The sequence below is a fragment of the Arachis ipaensis genome, chromosome B1, assembly GCF_059453495.1.
Source record: "Arachis ipaensis isolate K30076 ecotype BB chromosome B1, ASM5945349v1, whole genome shotgun sequence".
NCBI classification, from domain to species: Eukaryota; Viridiplantae; Streptophyta; class Magnoliopsida; order Fabales; family Fabaceae; genus Arachis; species Arachis ipaensis.
Window position 1 is genome coordinate 51,231,583 of NC_142436.1, and position 23,662 is coordinate 51,255,244.

General features: G+C 36.8%; 1 protein-coding gene across 1 annotated transcript; it reads left to right on the forward strand.

Moving 5' to 3' along the window:
• The first annotated feature begins 18,193 nt into the window (after nucleotides 1-18,193).
• LOC107606617 (F-box protein At1g61340-like) lies at nucleotides 18,194-19,068 on the forward strand. The gene is made up of 4 exons (XM_016308661.3): nucleotides 18,194-18,388; nucleotides 18,525-18,599; nucleotides 18,709-18,796; nucleotides 18,998-19,068. Exons 1-4 carry the CDS (start codon nucleotides 18,194-18,196, stop codon nucleotides 19,066-19,068), a joined length of 429 nt encoding a protein of 142 aa, XP_016164147.1.
• Nucleotides 19,069-23,662: the final 4,594 nt, after the last annotated feature.

Sequence of the window (23,662 nt, forward strand, 5' to 3'; positions counted from 1 at the left end):
TTGCTTTTATTTCATTTTCTTCTAATTTTCGAAAATCATATCCAGAATTTTTCAAATCTTTTTAATTAATTAGCCATTTTAGCATTCGAATTATTTATTTATCTTTTTACTTTTTCTCTTAATTTTCGAAACTTTTATTTTATTTTTCATTTATTTCGTTTTATTTTATTCGGTTACTTTTAATTAAATAAAATAAAAATTTAAAAATATATTTTATTTGCAATCCACATCATCTCTCTTTCTCCATCATGGACCTAAGTGGAAATGAGCAGTCCAGAAGGACTCTGGGGTCATATGCTAACCTCATTACAGCTGCATATGGGAGTAGCATCTATATACCTCCCATCAAAGTAAGCAGTTTTGAGCTAAATCCTCAACTCATTATCATGGTGCAGCAAAATTGCCAGTATTCTAGTCTTCCACAGGAAGAACCTACTGAGTTTCTGGCACAGTTCTTACAAATTGCTGACACAGTACGTGATAAAGAAGTGGATCAGGATGTCTACAGATTATTATTGTTTCCATTTACTGTAAAAGATCAAGCTAAGAGGTGGTTAAATAACCAACCCACAACAAGCATAAAAACATGGAGACAGCTATCAGACAAATTCCTGAATCAATTTTACCCTCCAAAAAGGATGACACAGCTGAGGCTGGACATCCAAGGCTTTAAACAAGAGGATCATGAATCCCTTTATAATGCCTGGGAGTGGTACAGAGGGATGCTAAGGAAATGCCCCTCTGAAATGTTTTCAGAGTAGGTACAGTTAGACATCTTCTATTATGGGTTTACAGAAAGAGCTCAAATGTCTCTAGACTACTCAGCTGGTGGATCCATACACATGAGAAAGACGATTGAAGAAGCTCAAGAACTCATTGACACGGTTGCTAGAAATCAACATCTGTACTCAAGCAGTGAGTTCTTTATAAAAGAAGAGGCTAGGACAGTAACTACTGATCCTAATCCTCAAGAACAGATTGTTGAACTTAATCAGCAATTACTCCTTGTGACAAAACAATTAGCAGAATTTAAAGAGATGCTCCAAGACACTAAAAATGCTAACAAGAATATAGAAGCATAATTGAATCAGACAAGACAGCAACTATCTAAACAGATAACAGAAGAATGCCAAGCTGTCCAATTAAGGAGTGGGAAGACATTGAATAAATCAGCTCAAAATAGCAGAAAGCCAAGAAAGGAACAACTGATAGAGGATGACCAAACCACTGCCCAAAATCCCTCTGAGGACAGCAAGAGCCCAGAGAGGAATAATTCTGGTGTTCAAACGCCAGAAAAAGGTGAAAGATTGGCGTCAAATGCCCAGTGGATGCCCACTTCTGGTGTTCAAACGCCAGAAAAGGGAGAAAAGTTGGCGTTGAACATCCATTCCTTGCCCAGTTCTGGCGTTCAAACGCTAGAAAAGGGTGGGAAGTTGGCGTTAAACGCCCATCCAGCACCCAATCCTAGCGTTCAAACGCCAATGAACGCCAATGAGGGATCAGACACCTGCAAGTGCTGATAGTAACCCCTCTAAGAAGGCTTCTCCAACCACCTCTGTAGGGAATAAACCTGCAGCAACTAAGGTTGAAGAATATAAAGCCAAGATGCCTTATCCTCAGAAACTCCGCCAAGCAGAGCAGGATAAACAATTTGCCCACTTTGCAGACTATCTCAGGACTCTTGAGATAAAGATCCCATTTGCAGAGGCACTTGAGCAAATACCCTCTTATGCTAAGTTCATGAAAGAGATCTTAAGTCATAAGAAGGATTGGAGAGAAACTGAAAAGGTGTTTCTCACTGAAGAATGCAGTGCAGTCATTCTGAAAAGCTTACCAGAGAAGCTTCAAGATCCAGGAAGCTTTATGATACCATGCACATTAGAGGGTGCTTGCACCAAGACAGCTCTATGTGACCTTGGAGCAAGTATCAACCTAATACCTGCATCCACTATCAGAAAGCTTGGCTTGACTAAAGAAGTCAAACCAACCTGGATATGTCTTCAACTTGCTAATGGCTCCATTAAATATCTATCAGGCATAATTGAGGACATGATTGTCAAGGTTGGGCCATTTGCCTTTTCCACTGACTTTGTAGTGATGGAAATGGAGGAGCACAAGAGTGCAACTCTCATTCTAGGAAGACCTTTCCTAGCAACTGGACAAACTCTTATTGATGTACAAAAAGGGGAAGCGACCTTGAGAGTCAATGAAGATGAGTTCAAATTAAATGCTGTCAAAGCTAGGCAGTATCCAGACACATCAAATAACTGCATGAGCACTGATATTATTGACTCTTTGGTGGAAGAGATCAATATGACTGAAAGTCTCGAATTAGAGCTAGAGGACATCTTTAAAGATGTTCAGCCTGATCCGGAGGAATCAAAGGAAATAAAAGAACCTCTGAAAATTCCTCAGGAAGAGGATAAGCCTCCTAAACCCGAGCTCAAACCACTCCCACCATCCCTGAAATATGCATTTCTGGGAGAAAATAACACTTTTCCAGTGATCATAAGCTCTGCTTTAAATCCACAGGAAGAGAAAGCACTAATTCAAGTGCTAAGGACACACAAGACAGCTCTTGGGTGGTCCATAAGTGATCTTAAGGGCATTAGCCCAGTAAGATGCATGCACAAGATCCTATTGGAGGATGATGCTAAGCCAGTGGTTCAACCACAGAGGCGGCTAAATCCAGCCATGAAGGAGGTGGTGCAGAAAGAGGTCACTAAGTTACTAGAGGCTGGGATTATTTATCCTATTTCTGATAGCCCCTGGGTAAGCCCTGTCCAAGTTGTACCCAAAAAGGGAGGCATGACAGTGGTTCACAATGAAAAAAATGAACTGGTTCCCACAAGAACAGTTACAGGGTGGCATATGTGTATTGAATACAGAAGGCTCAATACAGCCACCAGAAAGGATCATTTTCCTTTACCCTTCATAGACCAGATGCTAGAGAGACTAGCAGGTCATGATTATTACTGCTTTTTGGATGGCTATTCAGGTTACAACCAAATTGCAGTAGATCCTCAGGACCAAGAGAAAACAGCATTTACATGTCCTTCTGGAGTATTTGCCTACAGAAGGATGCCCTTTGGTCTATGCAATGCACCTGCAACCTTTCAGAGGTGCATGCTCTCTATCTTCTCTGATATGGTAGAGAAATTTCTGGAAGTCTTCATGGATGACTTCTCAGTATTTGGAGACTCATTCAGCTCCTGTCTTGATCATCTAGCACTTGTTCTGAAAAGGTGCCAAGAGACTAACCTGGTTTTAAACTGGAAAAAATGTCACTTTATGGTGACTGAAGGAATTGTCCTTGGACATAAAATTTCAAACAAGGGGATAGAGGTGGATCAAGCCAAGGTAGAGGTAATTGAAAAATTACCACCACCTGCCAATGTAAAGGCAATCAGAAGCTTTATGGGACATGCAAGATTCTACAGGAGGTTTATAAAGGATTTTTCGAAAATTGCAAAATCTCTGAGCAATCTGCTAGCTGCTGACACACCATTTGTGTTTGACACAGAGTGTCTACAGGTGTTTGAGATCCTGAAAGCCAAGCTGGTCACAGCACCAGTCATCTCTGCACCAAACTGGACATTACCATTCAAACTAATGTGTGATGCCAGTGACCATGCCATTGGTGCAGTGTTGGGACAGAGGCATAACAAGCTTTTGCACGTCATTTACTATGCTAGCCGTGTTTTAAATGATGCACAGAAGAATTACACAACTACAGAAAAAGAGTTACTTGCAGTGGTTTATGCCATTGACAAGTTTAGATCCTATTTAGTAGGTCCAAAAGTGATTGTGTACACTGACCATGCTGCTCTTAATTACCTACTCACAAAGCAGGATTCAAAACCCAGGCCCATTAGATGGGTGTTGCTTCTGCAAGAGTTTGATATAGAAATAAGAGACAGAAAAGAGACAGAGAACCAGGTAACCGATTACTTGTCCCAGATAGAACCAGTAGCAGGGGCGTCCCTCCCTCCTACTGAGATCTCTGAAACCTTTCCGGATGAGCAACTCTTCGCCATTCAGGAAGTACCATGGTTTACAGACATTGCGAATTATAAAGTTGTGCGGTTCATACCCAAAGAGTACAGCAGGGTGCAGACGAAAAAACTAATTTCGGATGCTAAGTACTACTTATGGGATGAACCATATCTCTTTAAGAGATGTGCAGATGGAATGATCTGCAGATGCGTACCCAGAGAAGAGGCACCGAAGATCCTATGGCACTGCCATGGATCACAGTATGGAGGACATTTCGGAGGTGAGCGAACAGCCACTAAGGTCCTCCAATGTGGCTTCTACTGGCCTACTTTCTATAGAGATGCCCGAGAGTTTGTGCGTAACTGTGACAGTTGCCAAAGAGCTAGTAACTTGCCTCATGGTTATGCCATGCCTCAACAAGGGATCTTAGAGATTGAGTTGTTTGATGTATGGGGTATAGACTTCATAGGTCCCTTCCCACCATCATATTCAAACACTTACATTTTGGTGGTAGTAGACTATGTATCTAAATGGGTAGAAGCAATTGCCACACCCACTAATGATACTAAGACCGTACTAAAATTCCTTCAGAAACATATTTTTAGCAGATTTGACATCCCCAGAGTACTAATCAGTGACGGAGGCACTCATTTCTGCAATAAACAGCTTTACTCTGCTATGGTCCGATATGGAATTAGCCACAAAGTAGCAACTCCATATCATCCACAGACAAATGGGCAGGCTAAAGTCTCTAATAGTGAACTAAAAAGAATCCTGGAATGGACTGTAATTGCCTGTAGAAAGGATTGGGCAAAAAGCTTGGATGATGCTCTGTGGGCATACAGAACAGCATTCAAGACTCCTTTAGGAACCTCTCCATACCAGCTTGTGTATGGCAAGGCTTGTCATCTGCCCATGGAACTGGAACATAAGGCTTACTGGGCAACCAGATTCCTAAACCTGGACGCCAAGTTAGCTGGAGAGAAAAGATTGCTCCAGCTGAATGAGCTAGAGGAATTCAAACTCAATGCTTTTGAAAATGCTAAAATTTACAAGGAGAAAGAAAAAAAGTGGCATGACAAGAAACTTTCATCTAGAGTCTTTGAATCAGGACAGAAGGTTCTGCTATTTAACTCTAGGCTCAGACTATTCCCCGAGAAATTGAAATCCCGGTGGAGGGGACCATATGTGATCACAAGTGTATCACCTGGATATGTTGAGCTTCAGGATGTTGACTCTGATAAAAAGTTCATTGTTAATGGACAGAGAATTAAACATTATCTTGAAAGCAATTTTGAGCAAGAATGCTCAAAACTGAGGCTTGAATAAAGCTCAGTCAAGGTCCAGCTAAAGACAATAAAGAAACGCTTGTTGGGAGGCAACCCAGCCATTAGCAGGTTATTTGTTTTACTTAATACTTAGAGAATTTTAATATAAATTTTCTTCAAGATTAATCATCAAAATTGAAGGAATTCACAAAGTTACAGAAGGATTCAGCACAAAAAGCAGAGAAAAGGAGCTCACTGGCAAGAAAACGCCAGTAAGGAGCATTTTGGGCGTTAAACGCCAGAATGGATACCATTCTGGGTGTTTAACGCCAGTAAAGGTACCATTTTGGGTGTTAAACGCCAGAATAGATACCATTATGGGCGTTTAATGCCAGAATTGCAGCATCCTGGGCGTTCAGAAAAACGTCCAGTAACAAAGGATTTCTGGCGTTTAACGCCAGCCAGGGTACCTGGCTGGGCGTTAAACGCCCACAATGGCCAACTTATGGGCATTAAACCCTAAACCCTAAACCCTGGTATCCATTCTGGGCGTTTAACGCCAGAAAGACAAGGGGAGAGGATTTTGTTGTTCACTTTAAAATTTTTCAAATTTTTATGTTTTGACTCATAATTTTCTGCATAAACATGTTTCAAACTTTCATCATTCACCCTCAATTTTCAAAAATTCAACAATTTTCTAAATCTCTTTTCAAAATTCTTTCAAATCCTTCCCAAATCTTCTTCAAAAACTCAAGTATCTTTTCAATTTCTTTCCAAATCTTTTCAAACTCATCATATCATCTCTTATTTCTTAGATGCATAAACAAATTTTCAGATTTAACATCTTTATATCTTTTTCAATTAAAAAAATCTCATCTTTTTCATATCATGATTTTATTTTCTTCCACCAATCATATCTTTATGTCATATCTCTTTCAAAATTTTCGAAATCCCTCCCCTCTACTTATAAATACACATTCGGCCATCCCCTCCTCTCCACCATTCGAATTTGCATCTCCTCCTCTCTCTCCCCTTTCCTTTCTTTTGCTTGAGGGCAAGCAAACGTCTAAGTTTAGTGTGTTTTTCCGTGATCACTGAGCTAAGACTCATCAAGATCATGGCTCCTAAGAGAAAACAAACCAATTCAAGAGGCAAGAAAGAGAATACTCCAAATTAAGAGTCTTTGGAATCAAGAAAGGTTCTTCACCAAAGAACATGCAGACCATTACCATAAAATAATGGGTCTAAGATCAGTGATCCCAGAAGTTAAATTCGATATGAAAGAAGACGAATATCCGGAGATCCAAGAGCAAATTTGAAACAGGGGATGGAAAATTCTAGCTAATCCTAAAACAAGGGTTGGAAGAAACATGGTTCAGGAATTCTATTCAAATATGTGGCTGACAGATAAGCAGAGAATAACTAGAACCGCCTTCCATACCTACCAAACCATGGTCAGAGGGAGGATTATTTACTTCCATCTGGACAAAATAAGAGAGGTCTTCAAACTGCCTCAACTACAAGATGATCCAGAATCCTTTAATAGGAGAATGGTGAGAGAAGATAAGGGGTTGGACCAAGTTCTAGAGGACATATGCCTCCCTAGAACTAAGTGGATAACCAATTCAAAAGGTGTCCCAAACCAACTCAAGAGAGGAGATCTCAAACCAGTTGCAAGAGGCTGGTTGGACTTCATTGGGCGTTCCATACTACCCACTAGCAACCGCTTTGAGGTCACTGTCAAAAGAGCGGTGATAATTCATTGTATTATGCAGGGAAACGAAGTGGAGATTCATCATCTGATTTCTTGTGAGATTTACACAATTGCAAACAAGAACTCCACTGAAACCAAACTGGCATACCCAAGCTTAATTTTTCTGCTATGTAAAGATGCTGGGGTGAGGATAGGAGTAGATGAATTCATTCCAATCGAACACCCAATCACCAAGAAGTCAATGGAAGGACAACAAGTGCAAGACAACTCCATCAAAAGGAGGGCGCAGGAGTTCCTCCCAGAAATCCCTAAAATTGACTACTGGACCCGCCTAAAAGCATCTGTCACTAAGCTGTAAGAAGCTGTGGATCAACTTAAGGAAGAACAACAGAATCAAAACTGCATGCTCTGCAAGCTGCTGAAGGAACAGGAGAAGCAGGGGCGTGAGCTACAGGAGCTGAAGCGCCAGAAGCTTTCCCTTGAAGGACCAAACACCCCATAGACTGAAGGAGCATCCACTGCTCAAAACCAAGGTTGTTGAGTCCTAACTCTGTGATAGCCTCTGTCATTATGAATCTATTTTAAGAGTCATTTATTTTTCTATTTTAATTTTCTGTCTTCTATTATTATTGATTTGCTCTTATATTTATTTTTAAGTCTTATTTTCATTCCATGATTAATAAAATTTAAAGTTTATGTCTTAAAGCTATGAATGTCCTATGAATCCATCACCTTTCTTAAATAAAAAGTGTTTTTAATTGCAAAAGAAAAAAAAGTACATAAATTTCAAATTTTAAAACAGATTAATTATTTTGATGTGGTGACAATACTTTTTGTTTTTCTGAATGAATGCTTGAACAGTGCATATTTTTGAATTTGTTGTTTATGATTGTTAAAAATGTTGGCTCTTGAAAGAAAAAAAACGAGAAATGTTATTGATGATCTGAAAAATCATAAAAATAATTCTTGAAGCAAGCAAAAGCAGTGAATAAAAAAGGGCTTGCAGAAAAAAAATATATGCGAAAGAAAAAAATGCGAAAAAAAGAAAGAAAAAGAAAAAGCTGTGTTCAAGAATCAACATACTGAACTAGGAGAATCAATAACACTATCTGAATTATGAGTTCCTATAGATGCCAATCATTCTAAACTTCAAAGGATAAAGTGAGATGCCAAAACTGTTCAGAAGCAAAAAGCTAAGAGCCCTGCTCATCTAATTAAGATTAATCTTCATAGATGTTTTTGGAATTCATTGTATATTCTCTTCTTTTATCCTATTTGATTTTCAGTTGCTTGAGGACAAGCAATAATTTAAGTTTGGTGTTGTGATGAGCGGATAATTTATACACTTTTTGGCATTATTTTCAGTATGTTTTTAGTATATTTTAGTTAGTTTTTATTATGTTTTTATTAGTTTTTATTCAAAAATCACATTTCTGGACTTTACTATGAGTTTGTGTGTTTTTCTGTGATTTCAGGTATTTTCTGACTGAAATTGAGGGACCTGAGCAAAAATCTGATTCAGAGGCTGAAAAAGGACTACAGATACTGTTGGATTCTGACCTCCCTGCACTCGAAGTAGATTTTATGGTGCTACAGAAGCCCAATTAGTGCACTCTCAATTGCGTTGGAAAGTAGACATCCTGAGCTTTCCAGCAATATATAATAGTTCATCCCTGATGGATTAATGCAATTACTACTGTTTTCCATTCAATCATGCTTGTTTCTATTCTAAGATATTCATTCGCACTTCAACCTGATGAATGTGATGATCCGTGACACTCATCATCCTTCTCACCTATGGACGCGTGCCTGACAACCACCTCCGTTCTACATGCAATCAAGCTTGAATGTGTATCTCTTGGGTTTCTAATCTAAGATTGGAACCTTCGTGGTATAGGCTAGAATTATTGGCGGCCATTCCTGAGATCCGGAAAGTCTAAACCTTGTCTGTGGTATTCCAAGTAGGATCTGGGAAGGGATGACTGTGACGAGCTTCAAACTTACGAGTGCTGGGCGTAGTGACAGACGCAAAAGGATCAATGGATCCTATTCCAACATGAGTGAGAACCGACAGATGATTAGTCGTGCGGTGACAGCGCATTTGGACCATTTTCACTGAGAGGACGGATGGTAGCCATTGACAATGGTGATCCACCAACATATAGCTTGCCATGGAAGGAGCCCTGCGTGCATGAAGAAGAAGACAGTTGGAAAGCAGAGATTCAGAAGATAGAGCATCTCCAAAACCTCAACTTGTTCTCCATTACTGCAAAACAAGTATTTATTTCATGTTCTTTTACTTTTTACAATTAAATTTGATAATTATTGATATCCTGACTAAGAGTTACAAGATAACCATAGCTTGCTTCAAGCCGACAATCTCCGTGGGATCGACCCTTACTCACGTAAGGTATTACTTGGATGACCCAGTGCACTTGCTGGTTAGTTGTGCGGAATTGCAAAAGTGTGATTGTGATTTCGTGCACCAGTGCTTTGATACGGAAATTGATAAATCAATATTCCACCGGCAAGTGCACCGAGTTGTAATTAAGTAATAACTCACTAAAAGTGAGGTCGATCCCACGAGGATTGATAGATTAAGCAATTTTAATCAATTGGTCATTCTAGTCAAACAATTAGATTAATGTGATTTGAGTGATCATTAGAGATCTTGATAGTAAAATAAATGACTGGAATGTAAATGGCAAGAAATTAAATGTCTAGAAATGTAAGGTGCGGAAAGTAAATAGCTAGAAATCTAAAGTGCATAAACTTAAATTGCTGAAATGTAAATACAGGAATAGTAAATAACAAGGAAATTAAATTACGGGAACGTAAAAGAATTAAGAACAATGAACATTAAGAGAATAAGCAATCAGGAAGGAAATTAAAAGGAAGTAAGGAAATGCTAATGAATTAAAAGTCATTAGGGATTGGAGATACTAGATCTTCCTGAATCAATGAACTTCTCTTTTCTCTTGTTCATGCAATGTTAGATCTTTGGTGGATAATTAGTAATTGGGTTCCAATTCCTTGGTAACTCAATTTCTCTAGACATGATCAAATACCAATTCCTTGATCCAATGCTCATGAACAGAGGTGAAGCATAATTTCTAATCCCATGCCACACAACTCCTAAGATCCCAATTTCAGAGTGATTACATGTCACTATATTAAGCTCTGAATCAAAATCAAATTCATTGTGAGAAAAGAGTTTTAAACTAAATTACTATGATTCCTTTTCCAAGGTTCACATATAAGTCTAATAGATCCAATTCCTCTTCCAATTGAATTGGATCTTTGAAGATCGGAAACTCTCTGTTAGATAAACAAAGATAGAATCAAGAAGAGAAGAAGATGAACAAAAATTCAATTCAATCTTTGCAGAGCTCTTCTGCCCTAATGAATGAGGGGTTAGTGACTCATTGCTCTATTATAAAAATTAGAACTATAAGAGTAAGAACTAGAAAATAAACTAATAATGAAGTACAAGCAAAAAGTGAAAATTGATGTGTGATCTCCAACCCCCTAATGAGTTCAAAACCCTCCCTATTTATACTAGTTCTCTACTTCTTAAGCGCCTTCAAAATCTGCTTCTAGAGTGGGCTTTGTTGGGCTCGGATTGGAGGCATTAAAAAGGACTTGGTGTTGTTTACTACTAACGCCTCCTTCTTTTAGCTATGCCAATACCCTGCTGCCATTAGTTGGAGATAACGCCCCCTGTGTTGGGCATTGCCAACGCCCCTTTTTATTTTTCCCAATTTGTGTACCTGTGCGTACGCACATATGTGTGCATATGCAAACTCCTTGAATCTTCAATTCCCAAGTGTTGCAGGCATTATCCTGAAATGACGCTAGTTCATCCTGGCATTGCCAACACCAACTCCTCCTTCCAGGGATGTCCCTGACTTATGTACCTGTGCGTACGCACACTTATGAAATTTCCCTTCTTCAGTATTGCAGGCGTTGTTCTAGAATAATGCCCCTTGAATTGGGCATTGCCAACGCCCTACTGGCATTACTTGGAGATAACGCCCCTGTTATGGGCGTTGTTACTTGTGTACCTGTGCGTACGCACATGACACTTCTCAAAATTTCAAGCTCCAAGATCACAGGCGTTACTTTAAACTAACGCCAGTTCATCCTGGTGTTGCCAATGCCAGGGTCTTCCTTTCCAGGGATGCTTGGCGTTGTTGGAGAATAATGCCCTTTGAATTGGACATTGCCAATGCTTGAATTTAAGCTCTAGAGGCTGCATTGATATGCATGGGCATTGTTTGAGGATAACTTTAGTTATAGCTGGCATTGCTAACGCCAGCTAACAATCACATTATTTCATCCACGTGTGTGTATGCACACTTGCTAAAGCTTGCAACCTCAAGTCATCGGTGGAGTTGCTTGAAGTAACGCCAATATAAGTGGGTGTTGCCAATGCCCAAGTTGGCCTGCTCTGCTTCAGGGCTCTGCTTCGGGGATGCTTTGTGCTCTGCATGCTTTTCTCATTGCCTACCTATCAAGGATTAAACATAGTGCATCAAAGTAATATACAAGATGACTTAACATACTAAGTGTAATAGTAATGCTTATAATGACAACTTCACTTAGTTCTTTCTATTGCATCAAATTCACCTTGTATATTCATGAAATAGCTACAATTTTAACTCATGATTGATGATCCATTATATGCAGAGATATTTCATGAAATCACTTGTTTATTAACTAAAATTATATGAAAATAAACTAAAAGCTAACTAAAATAGCTAACTGAACTAGCTAAGATGCACACGCATCATGCTTAGTAGTGAGCTGTGGTTCATCTGAGAGATGGCGAAGATCATTGAACTCTGTTTTTCTTTTGCTTACCATCTCTCCTTGGTTATTTTGAAAACCTTATATGTATTTTACTAGTCCTTTTGGAACATGCCTATAGAGGTCTTAATGTATATTTTTAGGAGAAATAAGAAAAAAATACTGTTGTCAAACTTATTTTAATTCTGTACCCTAGCCGGCCTAAACTTCGCAGATCGCGACTAGTGGCTAGTTACTTATGTTTATATATATATGTCCTATATTTATCTTATTATTTCTTAATGTTTTATTGCTTATCGCTTTCTGAACGCAATTTACTTTTCATTTTCATTGATACGTGTCCTGACATTATAGATTATGACACAAAAAATTTATAGAATCGAACTACTTTTACAAAAGATCGTAGGGGACAAAAGTCCCCGTCAGCTAAGAAGACCAGGGTCTCCGTAGATAAAAAATTAAATAATAAGATTTTTAGTTATTATTTTCATATGAAAGAGTTTAATTTATTACTGATAATTAATTTTAATATTCTTTATCTAAAATTTAAAACGATTTAACTTGTATACTTTTTTATTAGTTTTTAAGTCTGTTGCACAAATAGAAATAATTAATTTATATACTTGCTATTTAAAAATAATATTTTTTTCTTTATGTATATAAAAATATAATTAGATATTAGCGTAAAAAAATTATATTGATAGTTATAGAATTAACTCAAAATCAATTTTTTTAAACAATTGAATCTTGATTTTAACTTTTAATCATCATAACATTAGGGGTGAAGGCACGTATTTGGATCTCACCTTTCATTGATAGTTACCTGTGAATGCCCCATCCAGAGAGCTAGCTGTTAGTCTTTCTCGATGCGTCGATAGAAGATAATAGGCTAATGTAGGGCCTATATTAAACCCATTCTAAATAATAATCCTTATGAATGAGTTTATACCTTAGATACAGCTTCTTTGTACACGTTCACTTGCATCACATACACAAGTGCAGCATCCATGAATCTTAATTAGAAAGATCGCACCCCCCATTAAATAAAAGAAGAGTCTCACTGATGAGTCCATATTTGATGATAATTTTTTGCTTGAATTGGAGAGATTTCGTCACATAAACTCACACTTAATCACCAAAATAGCATACTTTTGTGATTTCTCTCTAAATTGAACCTAAATGTGAAAACATGCGTTTTGTGCTTAAATTGATCATTTTAATTCCACTTTTTATTCCATTCGATACCGTGATATGTTTTGTTAAGTGATTTCAGGTCAATTATGCTTGAATGGCCAGGTAAAGTGGAAGGAAGCATGCAAAATGGGTGATTTCATGAAGAAAACAAAGGAGAAGCACACAGTCAAGTGTGCGTACGCACAACTTCTTATGCGTATACACAAGTCCCAGCACGTGACTTCATTAAAATGTCATGTGGCTCGCAAATTTGGGGCTTTCTTGGCCCAATTCTGGAAGTGCTGAAGCCATTTTGGAGTGCTATATGAAGGGGACTTCATTCCATATCAAGGGAGCTCACTTTTACATAGATTACAACATTAGGAGTAGGAGTAGTATAGTTTAGAAAATTATCTCTTAGGGTTTTATTTAGAGTTCATTGTAGAATTTTATAGTTTTAATTTTGGTCTTGGATTTTGCTTATCTCATTCTAAGTACTCTTTAATTTCCTCCTTAATTTCATTACTCTTACTACTTTGTCTTATGGTTGAAGTTACTTTGTTAATATATGCAATTTTGATTTCTTGAATCTTTTGCTTATGAATTTGATATTTTATGATTTCTATATGCTTAATTCAGTTTCTATTGTTGATATTGTGAATATTTTAGTTATAGTTTTCATTATCTTTTGCAATTTTCTATGTTTTGCTTTTATGCCCACCAAGTGTTTGTGAAAATACCACTTGGTAATTTTGAGTAGATTTTCACACCTTGACTTGGGAAATGAGTTCCTAGAATACTAGAGTCATAATGTTCAATATTTAGTGGTAGTTCTTAGGTTGTTAGTTGGCTCTTGTTTCCATTGATGCTAGCTTTTTACTAATGTCAATTAGTAAGTTAGCTAGGACTTATGGATTACGGTCAATTATGCTTGTTTGACTTCCTCCTCGATGTTAGGGGTTGATGAAGCGAGATTAACTCATCATAATTGCCATAGTTGTGGTTATGACGATGATAGGTAACCCTGAGATCACTCAACAAACGCATCACAGCATCGAATGGTAATATAAGAAGATTAAAAATTAGTAATTTAAAGTTCTAGGAAGCATGTTTTCAATCATAGCACAAAATTCAGAAGGAAACTTAAAAACATGCAAATTATATGTATAAGTGTGAGTAAAGTTGATAAAATCCACTCAATTCGATCCAAAATAAGTCATAAAATAGTGGTTCATTAATAGGATGCCTTAATTCTCATTCCCAAGTCAAGGCTCTTTTATGCAATTATCGCATTTTCACTAGTTTTGATCTTGTTTCCTTTTTAATTGCATTAATTCCCTTTTTTATCATTTGTTAGTTCTTTTATTTCTTAGTTCTTTTAATCTTCCATTCTATACTTCAAAACCCCCTTACTTCACAACCAAAAGTGTGCACATTAATTTGCATAGTCCGAGGGAGACGACCCGGGATTTCAAACTCCTGGTTTTTACTTGTTTTAGATTGTGATAAATCTTCATATTTAAACTTTGATATTGGGATTTAATATTTGATTTGGACTATGCTATCAACGAAGTGATTCTTTTATTGTTAAATTTTACCCGACATGAATCCTACTCATCACCCTCCAAATTATATTTAATAAATATTTAATCGTACCCCCCTCCCACACTACAAGAAAAAAGGCCTGTCGGCACACTTTTTTCTTGCCACGCTTTTAAAGCGTGCCCAAAAGTGGTATATGGCCACGCTTTTATGCGGGTGGCCACTGATTTGTGATTTCGCCACGCTTTTTTTGCCACGTGTCAAAAACGTGGCCATAGAGAAAAATCGGCACGCTTTTATGAGGGTGGCAACTGATTATTGATTTGGCTACATTTTTTTGTCACGCTTTAAAAGCGTGGCTATAGAGAGAAATTAGTACGCTTTTGAAGCGTGGCTGATTTGTCTTCCTATAGGCACTCTAAAAAAAGTGTAGCGACATAGTTTTCACCCATTTTTTTCGCACTTAAATTTTTTCCCAATTAAACACTTCAACACTAAAAAAGTGACAATCCTTTCACTACTCAAGCCTCCGAACACTCACTGCCAGCCCCTTCATCTTCATCACTACCATGTCCCAATTCATCACTGCTGATGAGAACCCATGCCCACCCTCTATCCTAGCCCTTCATCTTCATCACTGTTGAGAACCCTCATACCTAGCCCTCTCTCTGAGCCCTCTTTCACAGCCCTCTATCGCACTTTCTCTCGCACTCGCTCTGTCGCAACCCTCGCACCCTCAATGCAAGCCTCCTCCTCAGATTCGCAACCCTCACACCCTCTCTCACAACCCTCTATCGGCGGTGCTCCGTCGATGCTCCCTACATCGGCATGCCCTCCCTCAGCGATCTCTCTCTCTCAAACCCTAAACACTAAAGACGCTGCCTCTCTCTCGCTCCTCCCTCAATCGGCGCTTCCTCTCCCTCAATCGATGCTCAACCCTCACTATAAACACTACAAGGTAAGTATTTCTTCCTTCTGTTTCTCTGATCCTGTGATAAGGGCCATTAATTTGTTTCCCTGGCTGTTTTGTTGTTCCTATGTTGCAGTGATGTGAAAATGGAAGTTTAAATATTGACACATTGAATTTAGGAAAATGTTAGGAGGTGATTTTTATCGTAAAAATCTATTCGATGTTCCCTGGTTTTGATTCTTGGGCTTCCCTTCATTTCAGATGTGTGTGCTTGGTTCTGGAAGCTTGTTTTCTTGTTCATTATTAGATATTTTGTAATTTGTATTGATTGGAGACTAATTATGCTTTCTAATCTTTCTCACATGTTATTCTTGTCTTTTGTATAAAGAAAATAAACAGGGTATATTTGATGCTATTCTTCGTGGAAGCATTGATTTCTCATTGGAGTGCTTGAATCATTCTCATCATGAAGATCCTTTATTGCTTGCAGATCAGCATGCTGCTGTTGCGGTTGAGAGTCCCAACACAAGGCTCTTAACCGTGCTTGATGAGGTTTGTTATTTTTTCTTTTCATTTTCTTTTGAAAATTATTGAGTAATGTTATTTGGATAAATTATTCATAGAAATTTTGAATAAAAAAATATATATTAAAAACAAATTAAACATATAAATATATGGAGGAGGCTGATTTTTGTATTTGGATATATATTTGTGTATGGTAATAACTAATAACTAATATTTTATTTTTTCCTTCTGTGATTTGTGTCACTGTTATTTGAAATAATTGGTGAAATGGGGTTTTCATTCTCTTGTGATGCTTAAGATCTCTTGTCATGAACTCAGAGAAAGCATAACTCAGAGAAAACCGGTGATCTGGGGAAGATCTCTATGTTAACTTAAGATTATGGTTTATGCCTTTATTCATGTTGACAATAAAGATAACCTGTGTGTCACAAGATCAATAGAATAGAACAAGAATTACATTTGCTTCTCTTGGAGCATCTAAGAATTTCTCATTTATATAAAAATATATAAATCAAGCACCGGATATTTTGATAACGAGTATATAAGATTTTGTCTTTTCTTATGTTCATAAATCATAATATTTATGTGTTCCTGGAATAGATATTAAATATCTTCCAAAATCCTGCAAGTATTTTTGCTTGTGGCAGCAGTGAGTTGTATATATTTTGTTACTCTTGTCCTACTGAAATGGAGACTCTAGTTTTTATGCTGTTGGCATATTTCTGTGATGTTTCATTGTTCCTCACTCTTCATGCATGTTGTTGTAGACACAAATGCTCATAATGCTCGAGAGAGCATGATGAATCAGATGATGTATTCCGATATAAATTCTCGAATTGGGAGTTGTATGCCATTATCTTCTATGCGAATTGGAACTATCATTCACAATATTGAATTGAACTCGGGGCAAGGTGGCAAGCTGGTTAGAGCTGCTGGAACTTGTGCAAAAATCCTGAAAGAACCCACATCAAAATACTGTCTTATCCAGCTCACAATGGTAATAACTAAGTTATGCTTTCTCTGTGTTCATGTTTAATGTAAATTTTTTTAGCCATTTTATCCACTTGTATTTTCTGTATATACTTCCTATATATTAAGATCTAAGGTATTTATTTCAATGAATGAATCAATGAAACAAATTTAACTTTTCATTGCAGTTGAGGCCTTAACTTCTCTAAAGGATTCTTTGCAAATCAATATTCCCAGTTGGGTTGGTTCAGATCCTTGTAGTGGTTCTTGGCAAGGAATCACATGCAAGAACTCGTGTTGTTTCCATGTAAGTTCTCTTCTGACTGTGCTTAATTACAGTAGAAACTTATATGCAGTTAACTTCATTATCAAACAAGGTACTTTCCCCCTTTTTCTAAATAAAAAATATTGGACTTGTTTTGCTTGTGCTTTTTTAAATAAAGACAGAAACAAAAATAAGTTATTTTTTCTGTTTATTTATTTTGAAAAAGCAGGTAAGGACTTGCTTCTTCCAAAAGCAAATGCAGTAAAAGTAAGAGAATTATGGTTATTTGTCTCTTATTTCATTTTGCTCTGTCAATTTTTGCTTCTTACTCTTTTATTTCATTTATTAGGCTAGATCGAAATTTAATTAGGTTGGTTGTAGTTATTTTCCTGAACCAGTACCATTTTCAAGCAAGTGATTTATTATTTCATAATTTAATCTGAACCCGTACCATTTTCAAGCAAGTGATTTGTTATTTCATAATTTTAATATAGTCCTTATTAATTAATTCAGTAGCGACAAAGAATGCATAGCAAGTCAACAAATTCATAGAATTTTAAATAATTATGACAGGCCAAGATTCTGTACAACAGTGTCCCCTTGTCAGATGCCTATCTTGGCATACTCCTGGAGGGTCGCGAGCATTTTGAAGACATGTTTGGGGCGTTTAAAGAAAGGACAGTCTTCTACTCCTGGTACATAGGTATGAGACCATTTTCCCCCAATTTTCTCGGTTCCTTTCCTCATTGGAAACCCTCGTATATCTAGGTATGTTCCTGTCTCATTTCTTCCCTATTTTTTTTGTGAGTTTGTTGAAAGTGGAACGTAGTGTTCCCGCTTTTTGGATTTTTCAAAAATTTGTTTCAAAATTCTGTAATTAAATACCTCATTTGGTGCTGTGACTTCATGGCCTATTTCTGATCCTTAAGGTTTTGGGTATTTGCAGGTTAGAGAAAGAAAGTTTGAAGTTTTAGCGCTGTTAAGTTTATTATTTTGAGGATTACTAGGGTTCATTGGAAGACATGGCGATAAGGTTTGAGGGCTATAATTTTACAAGAACACGATCGCTTGGAAGGAAGAAGGTTGTTTCTGGCAATGTAAAAGGTTCTCCTCTTGATTCAGAAACTGATATGGCTCTATTAAAGAGAGTGTGTAGTGGGAGGTTCAACTTCAACTCTGAAAGGTCTCTCCTTGAAGCCCTTCCTCTTGATATTCTGGTGAGTTTCAATTCTGATGGTGTAATAGTAATTCTAAAAATTGTGTTTATTTTTTAATTATTATTTTCAAGTTCACTAATTTGAATGAAATGCAGAATTCTGAATTTTTTGTAACCCCTAATTGTGTCAATTGCAGATTAGGGTACTGTGTGGTGTGAACCATGAGGATTTGGAGCAGCTTTTGCATGTCTCGAAAACGATTAGTGAAGCAGTGAGTATCAAGTACCATTTCTAAGTGTGATTTCTTTGTTTTTTGTGTTTCTAAATTTAGTTTAGGGTTCTAATTTGGTAACTGATGGTGGATTTTTATTCTATTGCAGGCTGAAGTTGCAAAGAGGTTCCACTTTGAGTACAGTACTCCAAAGAAGAAAACTTTTGATTCCTTTCATACCTTTGAGTACAGTACTTGTGAGTCTAAAATCTAAATGGTTAGCAGCATGCTTAGATGTTTGTTTAAGGTGTTACATGATTGATAATTCCTTTCAAAATTAACACAAAACCACCCTTATTATTTGGATAGTGATTACTGTATAAGATAATAAGAGGCATGCATATTTAACATTTAGCTTGCCATTTGTATTGAAAAATTTTGCTTATGGCTCACAACAGGGTCTGGACCAAAATCTGATGAGAAGACAACGTATTCCATTGGTACAAGGCTAAAAGCATTCTCTGATTAGTTGCTGAAAATTATGGTATCGGGCAAACTTGATGCCATCTTTCCCGCTGCTACACGCCAATATGCGCCATTGATTGAGGAGTTGTGGAATGATGCAGCCATTAAGGCCACATATGCAAGAAGAAGTGAATTAGAAATGTTGCCTAGTGTTGCCAGAAGAAGTAAATTAGATTAGAATTTTTCTAATATAAAATTATAATTTTTTTTAAATGCTTATTTTGGAAGTTGAATTTATTTTTTTTTAAATGTTACATTCATATTTTATTATGTGTAAAATCCATATAAATCAATGGAAGATTAATTTTTTATTATTTTATTTTATTTTAAAGATTAACGTATTAATATTTCTATTTTATTTTCTATTTTTCTTTTTTTTATTTGAAAAGGATTAAGCCAGGCTTTGGAAGTGTAACGACATGTTTTCACTTTTCGGTACGTTTTAAAAGAGTGGCTGTATGTCAATTTTTGGCACGCTTTAAAAGCGTGACTGTATGTCAATTTTTTGGCATGCTTTAAAAGCGTGGCTATAGGGTTATACATACATATAGCCACGCTTTTAAGCGTGCCAATAGATAAAAGCATGGCAAAATGTAAAGCGTGCCAATAGATCTACAAAAGTGTGGCGATAAAGCAACCGGCATGCTGGCGGATGTGACCCTTTCAAAAACGTGCCGATAGCTCAAAAAGCGTGGCAAAAACATATCGGCATGCTTTTTTGCACTTTTTGGCACGCTTTAAAAACGTGGCAGAAATCTTATTTTCTTGTAGTGCCATTAAATAAAAGAAGTCTCACAGTCTTTACTCTTTCTCTATCCACTACCAACTAACTTGCTCTTGCCATCAGAGACAGCAGCGGATCAACTGCCAAATTTCCTTCTTGTTTGACATTACATCACCTTCCAATCTTCTTCAATGTCGCCACATTCGTCTCTATTTCCGTCACCGTCTTCCTCCTTTGCATAGCATCTCTTTGCTCGCTTTCTTCCTCTTTGTCTTTATCTTTGTCTTTCTTCATATCACTACCGCCACATTTTTTAAATATCATTAAATTTGTTGTTGATATTATTGTCATATTCTATTATCTGAATCACTAGTTTTTTAGTTATGAATAATGGTAGAAAAGAAAAGTAGGTGGTGACAAATAGTTAAATTTACGATGCATGGTAGGTGATGAGAATAGATGATGAAGAGACTATAGATATTTTTATGTGTTTTATGTATTTGTGTTTTAATCATAATATCTTTAACTTCTACATCTTTACGTTTATGTTTCACACATAATATATGCTAATCAAACGGGACCTTGAAGATTGTTAATCAAGTACCAATTCTTTATGAACAATCACTATTTGGATAATCGAATAATAACAAAATGTGTAGATGCATAAAAGATAAAATCTAATAAAGCTAATTAAGCAGTTAAAAGATGAGAATAATGTAATGTACGAGATATGGATATCAAGACCAATTTCATCTAATGCTTCAAGTTCTATATATAATACCTAATGTTCCTGATTTTTTATATGAATGAGATCATAACTGAATTACTCTTAATTATAGTCAAAACACAATTGCTCAGGTGCACTGATCCTCCTAGTCAGATTAACATAATTAATGTTATACTCGAATTCAAATCTAACTAATGATAAAAAACAAGAATTTTTAAAACTGCACAGGCAAATAATTCCTTGGCAGGGTATAAACTTATTGCAACTATTTGTTTAGTTTACTCTATCCTTTAAATTTGCAGTCATCAATGTTGAGTTTAGAAAGCTAAATTATGATTAAGATGATGACTAAATATTATTGGGTTATTTGTTTGTGTGATTTGTTTGGTTTAGTATGCAGGAAAATAAGTTAAACAAAAATAGACCAAGAAGCTTGAAATGCAGCCCAAACCTCGTATAGTCCATGCATGCACACAATATGTGTCACACATTGATCATTCATTAAGCAAACCCACTATATTACTCTAAGTCTTGATTTAAAATGGGAAACGGGTGAACTAAGGAAAAGAAAACAAGTCACATGTTTTGTGTAAGAAGTAAAAAGAAACAAGTTGGCCCAAGGAACAAATGTCTAAAGCCCAAGTGATGAAAGCCCAGTTTGGTTACTAAACAAATTCAGCCCTGTACCATATTAATTCAAAATTAGTGACTAATCATTAAGAGAAAGAAAATCAAAAGGTCCCACTTTGCAAAAGTCACACACGTTACTTCATTTCTTGGGTACTGGAACTTAGAATTCAATTCAGTTTAATTTCATTAAAAGCATGCTTCGGTTACTACATTCCTTGGTAACTACAACTCCAAATTCAATTGAGTTTAATTCACATTGAAAGCTTCCTTCAAAAGTTTTCTCTGTCTTTGATAAACCAATATTTTATGGTTTATCTTGTGCTAAATTGAGTGGATTTTATCCACTATTCTCACACTTATTCATTGAATTCGCATGTTTTACATTTTTCTTCCTAATTTTGTGCTATGATTGAAAACATGCTTCTTTGGCCTTAAATTTGCTAACTTTCTTATTACCATTCGATGCCTTGATATGTGTGTTAAATGATTTCAGGGTTTATAGGACAGGAATCGCTTAGAAGATGGAAAGGAAGCATGCAAAATTGGAAGGAATACAAGAAATTGAAGGAATTGCTAAGTTGTCAAGCCTGACCTCTTCATACTAAACCGATCATAACTTGAGCTACAGAGGTCCAATGAGGCAGTTCTAGTTGCGTTGGAAAGCTAACATCCGAGGCTTCAAAATGATATGCAATTTGCCATAGTTTCCATGCAGTTAGGTGATGCGCGCGCGTGGAGCACGCGTACGCGTGACCTTACAAAAGTTCATCGACGCGTACGCGTGAGTGACGCATACGCGTGACATAGCCACGTGCTGGACGTATCAGAAATCGCTGGGGACAATTTCTGGGTTATTTTTGGCCCAATTTCAAGCCCGAAAAACACATATTAGAGGCTGCAAAGTGGGGGAATCACATTCATTCATTCATACAACTTTCATTCACATAATTTTAGGTTTTAGATGTAGTTTTCTAGAGAGAGAGGCTCTCTCCTCTCTCTAGGTTTTAGGATTTTTAGCTTTAATTATTCTCAATTTCAGATTTCTATCTTAGTTTAATTTAGTTTCTCTTCTACTTTTATTTGTCTTAGCATTCTAATTTATCTATTTTCCTTATTGATTATTTTATGTTGCCACTTTAGTTTATGAATTCTTATGTTAGATTTGATTTTCTATTTAATACAATTTGAGGTATTTCATGTTTATTACTTCTTTTCTCATTTGTTGTTATTGATTCCTTGCAATTGGTTGCTTAGGTTTTATTGTCTCTTATTAATTTCTATGTTTTTATGTTATGCCTTCCAAGTGTTTGACAAAATGCTTGGCTGAGTTTTAGAGTAGATTTTCCTCCTCTTAGCTATGGTTGAGTAATTGGAGACTCTTGAGTTATCAAACTCCTTTGCTGATTAATAATTGAAAGTTGCTAGTTGATTTGGATCCCTCTAAAGCTAGTCTTTCCTTAGGAGTTGACTAGGACTTGAGGAATCAAATTGATTCATCCACTTGACTTTCCTTCATAGTTAGAGGTTAACTAAGTGGGAGCAATGGACAATTGGTGCATGAAAATTACTTCACAATGTAATTTCGCACAACTAACCAGCAAGTGCACTGGGTCGTCCAAGTAATACCTTACGTGAGTAAGGGTCGAATCCCACAAAGATTGTTGGTTTGAAGCAAGCTATGGTTATCTTGTAAATCTCAGTTAGGAGGTCAATTATAATTATCAGTTGACTTGCAAATGAACAAGGGAACATAAAATAAATACTTGGTTTGTAATAAAGGAGAATGTGTTGGAGTTTTGGAGATGCTTTGTCTTCTGAATCTCTGCTTTCCTCTGCCTTCTTGTTCACGCACGCACGTTCCTCCTATGGCAAGCTGTGTGTTGGTGGATCACCGTTGTCAATGGCTACCATCCATCCTTCCAGTGAAAAGGGTCCAAGTGCGCTGTCACCGCACGGCTAATCATCTGCAGGTTCTCAATTATACCGGAATAGGATTTACTATCCTTTTGCGTCTGTCACTACGCCCAGCACTCATGAGTTTGAAGCTCATCACAGCCATTCAATCCCAGAATCCTACTCGGAATACCACAGACAAGGTTTAGACTTTCCGGATTCTCATGAATGCTGCTATCTATCTAGCTTATACCACAGAGATTCTGATTAAGGAATCTAAGAGATATTCATTCAATCTGATGTAGAACGGAGGTGATTGTCAGACACACGTTCATGGATTGAGGAAGGTGATGAGTGTCACAGATCATCACCTTCTCCATAATTAGGCGCGAATGGATATCTTAGATAGGAACACGCATGTTTGAATGGAAAACAGAAATACTTGCATTAATTCATCGAGACACAGCAGAGCTCCTCACCCCCAACAATGGAGTTTAGAGACTCATGCCGTCAAGGAGTACAAAGTTCAGATCTAAAAATGTCATGAGATACAAAATAAATCTCTAAAAGTTGTTTAAATACTAAACTAGTAACCTAGGTTTACAGAAAATGAGTAAACTATAA